The 7,269-nt window shown below is 40.3% G+C and overlaps 1 protein-coding gene across 1 annotated transcript; it reads left to right on the top strand.

Moving 5' to 3' along the window:
• The first annotated feature begins 1,309 nt into the window (after positions 1–1,309).
• On the top strand, positions 1,310–2,559 carry LOC138851348 (uncharacterized). Its single transcript, XM_070080392.1, has 3 exons — positions 1,310–1,535; positions 1,786–1,931; positions 2,026–2,559. Exons 1-3 carry the CDS (start codon positions 1,505–1,507, stop codon positions 2,452–2,454), a joined length of 606 nt encoding a protein of 201 aa, XP_069936493.1. The 5' UTR covers positions 1,310–1,504; the 3' UTR covers positions 2,455–2,559.
• The last annotated feature ends 4,710 nt before the right edge of the window (positions 2,560–7,269 follow it).

The raw sequence follows: 7,269 nt of genomic DNA, 5'->3' as shown, positions 1-7,269 counted from the left end.
ATGATAAAGAACAGGGCATAACTCTGTGTTTTCCCTTGGCTCTGGACATATCCACTCTGGACCAATATCTGCTTGACAATATCGATTTAAAAATTAGGCTGGAATTATCCCCTCAAGCGTGGACTCTGAAAACAGACGATGATGCCAGCACATACCAGCTCCATATTAATTACGCTAAGCTATGGCTTAATAGGGTATACCCATATACATCAGCTTATATGGCCTTGAACAAGTCTCTAGCCTTAGACGCAAAGCCGATAATATATACTTTTAATCGCACTCTAAGTAAAAATTATGTGCTAGGTCACAATCAAACGAGCCTCCTAATAGATCAGCCATGGGGTCATGTAATTCCCGCCAAAATTTTCATGGTAATTTTGCCCATGACAGCCTATGCAGGAAAACATAAGGAGAATGGTCTATATTTTGAGCATGGGGATCTAGCCAGTTTATCTGTATGTATTAATAATAATACAGTTTATCGCATAAGCAGTGATTTCCCCCATCATTATAGTAAATTATATTATGAAGCAATTAACTCTCTGGGCATTGAGGAAGAAAATTTAATTCTCTATGAATCATTCGCCTCCGGGCGAACCATCAATATTTTCAATTTAACAGACAGCCAAGTGGAAGACGCTCTCCCGATTGAAAAATCTGGTAACTTGAGAATTGAATTACAGTTCTCTAAGCCCGCCCCTCATAATAAGGTAGTTTTATTATTTGCTCAGACCACTGGTGTTTTATCCATCGACCAGAATAGATCTGTTCATTGTGATGTGCGAGCATAAATAAAAAATGAATTGCGCAGAAATAAATAATAGTTTAATTCCCGCCCTAGGAAATAAAGTCACATATATTGGCTGTTTCACTATAGACGCTCTACAGCAAATAAGATTAGATGGCTATCCCTCAGACAGGCCCATAGTGCTTGTAAGTAATATTCTTCCTTCGTACAGTTCAAAAGTAATGGGTCATTTTTTTTCTCTTCTCTTGGACAAGAAAAATAGTCTATCCTTCTTCTTTGACAGTTACGGGAAAAAACCAGAGAATTATGGCATAAATTTAAAAAAAAATTTTAAACTAAATAAAATTAAATATTTATATCGTTTATCCGGCAGAACACAAAGTGATTTTTCACTCACTTGCGGTCTATATGTTATGATGTTTATTCATAAAGCAAGCCTTGTGGGATTAGAAAGAGCTTTATATTTTTTTTTTTTTAAATTTCTCGGAAAAATCGCTTTTTATCAATGACAGATTAGTGATAGCATATGCTAGAGAGAATTTTAAAATGTTACCTCCCTGTGAAATTACATTTTGCCTAAGTAGTCAAGGTTACATTTGTGCTTCCCTCTGTGAGGAAGGTCACCTCTGACGAGAGTATCCCCCAAATACCCCTCCTGGCTGGTAAGGTCCTCTCTGAGCTGTATATAAGAGCCCGCTGAAGCTGTCTTCCCCGCAAAAGATAGAGGCTGACCTCTCCATAGCCTTTACTCTCATCATGGTGAAGGAAGCAGACATTCTCGATTCTGGTAAGCGAGACATTTATTTTGCTAAAACTTCTCTTTGAATATTAACGAAACAAACGAGTGCAAGAGACTTATAATAATTTTTAAAGTTGAGTCTCTTTTTTCAACAGTTTTCACTGGGCCAGTCAGAATTTGTAAAGTTTTGATTTTATCGGCTGGTAGATTGGATACTTCTCTTTGAATATTAACGAAACAAACGAGCGCAAGAGACTTATAATAATTTTAAAGTTGAGTCTCCTTTTTTCTTCAACAGTTTTCACTGGGCCAGTCAGAATTTGTAAAGTTTTGATTTTATCGGCTGGTAGATTGGAAGGGAAGGAACACGCCGGCATCAAACTCCTAAACCGGTGTCATTGTGATGATAGCAGGAAACGCAAACATAGACTTCCTCAGGAAAGGGTATGTCTTCTATGTTTCCCTCCTTTGGTAGATTAGAGACGACTCCCACTCCTTTATTTGAAAGTGATAAATATGTTCTCTTTATGACTTACAGCCTGTGGAAGATGGGAACAGTTCATCTGATATAGAGGAGCCTATGAAGAAAGAACCAGATCTCGACAACGATGAAACGCAGAGCCTTCCCTCATGTCAGTCTGATGACCTCGTTGTGGACCTCTCTACGCTCGCTACTGCTCAATCTGATGACTCTGTTGAGGTCACTGCCGCAGCAGGTGCTGAACAAACTGGCGACCTTGAAGCGCACCCTGACAAGCAGTCGGAGAAGGAAGGGAAAACCCCCGACGTGAGAGTAAATGCTGGAGATGGAGTAAAGCCAGCAGATGGAGTAAAGACAGCAGATGGAGTAAAGACAGCAGATGGAGTAAAGGCAGATGATGATGTACCTGAAAAGGAAATCATTTTCGAGCGGGAGGTTATCAATCTTACAGAAAGTGAACAGGAGGAGCGCAGTCATTCAGTCTAACCACTAAAACTTGCACAGTTTCGCCCCTTTGCTCGCGCTAAAAAAACTTTGCACAGCTTTTGCCCTTTTTGTATGTGAATTAATAAAAATATTGTCAAACTCTGATTTTTATTTTTATTTACATATAACTATATATTACTATCTTCTCTAGTCTAAACATATATATATATAAACAATATCGCACCACTTAAGCCTCTCCCCATCTGAGAGTGGGTAAGAGGAAAATATATATGTCAAAGTTCCTATAAGAGCTCTATCAGCACAAAGGTCTTCCCTAGATGACCTTTCTCACTGCTTTAAGCCTCCCCCACCTGGAAAGATCTAGCAGCTGCAAGAATAAACAGTACCGTAGTACCCGGAAGAACCTTTTTTTGCTGAGGTACGGGCGGGCGAGCAACATTCCCTCGGAGACCAGCTACCCTCCATTACCGCGTTCTTTAAACCCAGCAGTGTTGTGAAGTAGCAACAGTTGCGTCAGTGAGTTGCAGACCGGGGGGGGGGACTCCCTCGGAGATGGCAAGCTTGTACCCAGTCACCTGAATCCTTTGTACTGCCTCTCCCATCTATCAGAGTGATAGAGTTTGGGGAGTCAGAAGTGATCATTACCTACCTTCTTATACTTAGTAATACACAGAAATAAGTCTCTCTATCCCCTTGGGGGATGATTAAACATATTAAACTTGTACCCTGACAGCCCTGAGGTTATGCAGACCCCCCATTATCACATTCTTTTCCACACTCATTATCCTGGAATCTGCCACCCGGTCACCTGAATCCTTTGTTCTACTTCTGTTCCTACTTAGTAATGCATAGGAATAAGTCTCTCTATCCCCTTGGGGGATGATTAAACATATTAAACTTGTACCCTGTCAGCCCTAAGGTCATGCAGACCCCCCATTATCACATTCTTTTCCATGGTCATTATCCTGGAATCCGGCAGTGTTTCTAGATCGACGAGAATACTCTACTTTTCATTGTTCTGGACGGGTTTTCCTGTCAAATTTTAATTGTTCTGGACGGGCATTCCTCTCATATTTCATTGTTCTGGACGGGTTCTTTCTCATATTTCATTGTTCTGGACGGGTTCTCCTGTCATATTTCATTGTTCTGGGTGGGTTTCTCTGTCATATTTCGTTGTTCCAGACGTGTTTATTTGTCATATTTCATTCTTCTGGACGGGTTTACCTGTTATATTTCATTGTTCTGGACGGGTTTCCCTGTCATATTTCATTGTTCTGGACGTGTTTCCTTCTCATATTTCATTCTTTTGGACGGGTTTACCTGTCATATTTCATTGTTCTGAACGGGTTTCCCGGTCAAATTCCATTGTTCTGGACGGGCTTCCCTGTCATATTTCATTGTTCTGGACGGGTTTCCTCCACATATTTCATTGTTCTGGACGGGTTTCTCTGTCATATTTCATTGTTTTGGAGGGGTTTCCTTCTCATATTTCATTGTTCTTGACGGGTTTAACTGTCATATTTCATTGTTCGGGACGTGTTTCGTTCTCATATTTCATTGTTCTTGACGGATTTAACTGTAATATTTCATTGTTCTGGACGGGTTTCCCTGTCATATTTCATTGTTCGGGACGGGTTTCCATCTCATATTTCATTGTTCTTGACGGATTTGCCTGTCATATTTCATTGTTCTTAACGGGTTTCCCTGTCATATTTCATTGTTCTGGACGGGTTTCCCTTTCATGTTTCATTGTTCTGGATGGGTTTTCCAGTCATATTTCATTGTTCCGGGCGGGTTTATTTGTCATATTTCATTGTTCTCGACGGGTTTCCCAGTCATATTTCATTATTCTGGACGGGTTTCCTTCTCATATTTCATTGTTCAGGAAGGGTTTCCCTGTCATATTTCATTATTCTAGATGGGTTTTCCTGTCATATTTCATTGTTCTGGACGGGTTCCTTCTTAAATTACATTGTTCTGCACGGGTTTTCCTGCCATATTTCATTGTTCTGGACGGATTTTCCTGTCATATTCCATGTTCTGGATGGGTTTTCCTGTCATATTTCATTGTTCCGGACGGGTTTATTTGTAATATTTCATTGTTCTCGACGGGTTTACCTGTCATATTTCATAGTTCTGGACTGGTTTTCCTGTCATATTTCATTGTTCTGGACGGGTTTCCATGTAATATTTCATTGTTCTTAAAGGGTTTTCTTCTCTTATTTCATTGTTCAGGATGTGTTTCCCTGTCATATTTCATTGTTCTGGACTGGTTTCCTTCTCATATTTCATTGTTCTGGACGGGTTTCCTTCTCATATTTCGTTGTTCTGGAGGGGTTTCCCTGTCATATTTCATTATTCTGGACGTGTTTCCTTCTCATATTTCAATGTTCTGGACGGGTTTCTCAGTCGTATTTCATTGTTCTGAACGGGTTTCCCTGTCAAATTTCATTGTTCTGGACGGGTTTCCTTCTCATATTTCATAGTTCTGGACGGATTTGCCTGTCATAATTCATTGTTATGGACTGGTTTCCCTGTCATATTTCATAATTCATTGTTATGGACTGGTTTCCCTGTCATATTTCATAATTCATTGTTATGGACTGGTTTCCCTGTCATATTTCATAATTCATTGTTATGGACTGGTTTCCCTGTCATATTTCATTGTTCCCTGTCATATTTCATTGTCACATTTCGTTGTTCTGGACGGGTTTCCCTCTCATATTTCATTGTTCTGGACGGGGTTCCTTCTCATATTTCATTGTTCTGGACGGGTTTCCCTCTCATATTTCATTGTCCTGGAGGGTTTCCCTGTCGTATTTCGTTATTCTGGACGGGTTCCCCTTTCATATTTCATTGTTCTCGACGGGTTTTTCTGTCATATTTCATAGTTCTGGACTGGTTTCTATGTCATATTTCATTGTTCTGGACGGGTTTCCTTCTCATATTTCATACTTCTGGACTGGTTTCCTTCTCATATTTCATTGTTATGGACGGGTTTCCTTCTCATATTTCGTTGTTCTGGTCTGGTTTCCCTGTCATATTTCATTGTTCTGGCAGGGTTTCCCGTCCATATTTCTTTGTTATGGACGGGTTTCCTTCTCATATTTCATTGTTCTTGACGTGTTTCAATGTCATATTTCATTGTTCTGGACGGGTTTCCCTGTCATATTTCATTGTTCTGGACGGGTTTCCCTGTCATATTTCATTGTTCTGGACGGGTTTCCCTGTCATATTTCATTGTTCTGGACGGGTTTCCCTGTCATATTTCATTGTTCTGGACGGGTTTCCCTGTCATATTTAATTGTTCTGGACGGGTTTCCTTCTCATATTTCATTGTTCTGGACGGGTTTCCCTGTCATATTTCATTGTTCTGGACGGGTTTCCCTGTCATATTTAATTGTTCAGAACGGGTTTCCCTTTTATATCTCATTGTTCTGGACGGATTTACCTCTCATGTTTCATTGTTGTGGACGGGTTTCCTTCTCATATTTCATTGTTCTGGACGGGTTTCCCTGTCATATTTCATTGTTCTGGACGGGTTTCCCTCTCATGTTTCATTGTTCTGGACGGGTTTCCCTGTCATATTTCATTGTTCTTGACGGGTTTCGTTCTCATATTTCATTGTTCTTTACGGGTTTCCTTCTCATATTTCCTTGTTCTGGACGGGTTTCCTTCTCATATTTCATTGTTCTGGACGGGTTTCCCTGTCATATTTCATTGTTCTGGACGGGTTTCCCTGTCATATTTCATTGTTCTGGACGGGTTTCCTTCTCATATTTCATTGTTCTGGACGGGATTCCCTGTCATATTTCATTGTTCTGGACGGGTTTCCCTGTCATATATCATGGTTCTGGACGGGTTTCCTTCTCATATTTGATTGTCATGGACGGGTTTCCTTGACTTATTTCAATGTTCTGGACCGGTTTCCCTGTTATATATCATTGTTCTGGACGGTTTACCTTTCATATCGGATGGTTCTGGACTGGTTTCCTTTTCATATTTCATTGTTATGGACGGGTTTCCCTGTCAGGTTTCATTGTTCTGGACGGTTTTCCCTGTCATATTTCATTGTTCTTGACGAGTTTCCTTCTCATATTTCATTGTTCTGGACGGGTTTCCATTTCATATTTCATTGTTCTGGACGGGTTTCCTTCTCATATTTCATTGTTCTGGACGGGTTTCCCTCTCATATTTCATTGTTCTGGACGGGTTTCCCTGTCATATTTCATTGTTCTGGACTGGTTTCCCTGTCATATTTCATTGTTCTGAACGGGTTTCCTTCTCATATTTCGTTGTTCTGGACGGGTTTCCCTGTCATATTTCATTGTTCTGGACGGGTTTCCCTGTCATATTTCATTGTTCTGGACGGGTTTCCCTGTCATATTTCATTGTTCTGGACTGGTTTCCCTCTCATATTTCATTGTTCTGGACGGGTTTCCCTGTCATATTTCATTGTTCTGGACGGGTTTTCTTCTCATATTTCATTGTTCTGGATGGGTTTCCCTGTCATATTTCATTCTTCTGGACGGGTTTCCGTGTCATATTTCATTTTTCTTGACGGGTTTCCTTCTCATATTTCGTTGTTCTGGACGGGTTTCCTTGTCATATTTCATTGTTATGGACGGGTTTCCTTCTCATATTTCGTTGTTCTGGTCTGGTTTCCCTGTCATATTTCATTGTTCTGGACGTGTTTCACTGTCATATTTCATTGTTCTGGACGGGTTTCCCTCTCATATTTCATTGTTTTGGACGGGTTTTCCACTCGTATTTCATTGTTCTGGACTGGTTTCCCTGTCATATTTCATTTTTCTGGACGGGTTTTCTTCTCATATTTCATTGTTCTGGACGGGT

This window comes from Cherax quadricarinatus, unplaced genomic scaffold (assembly GCF_038502225.1).
Source record: "Cherax quadricarinatus isolate ZL_2023a unplaced genomic scaffold, ASM3850222v1 Contig387, whole genome shotgun sequence".
NCBI lineage: Eukaryota > Metazoa > Arthropoda > Malacostraca > Decapoda > Parastacidae > Cherax > Cherax quadricarinatus.
The sequence above is the reverse complement of the archived record's forward strand: the minus strand, read 5'-3'. Positions and strand labels throughout refer to the sequence as shown.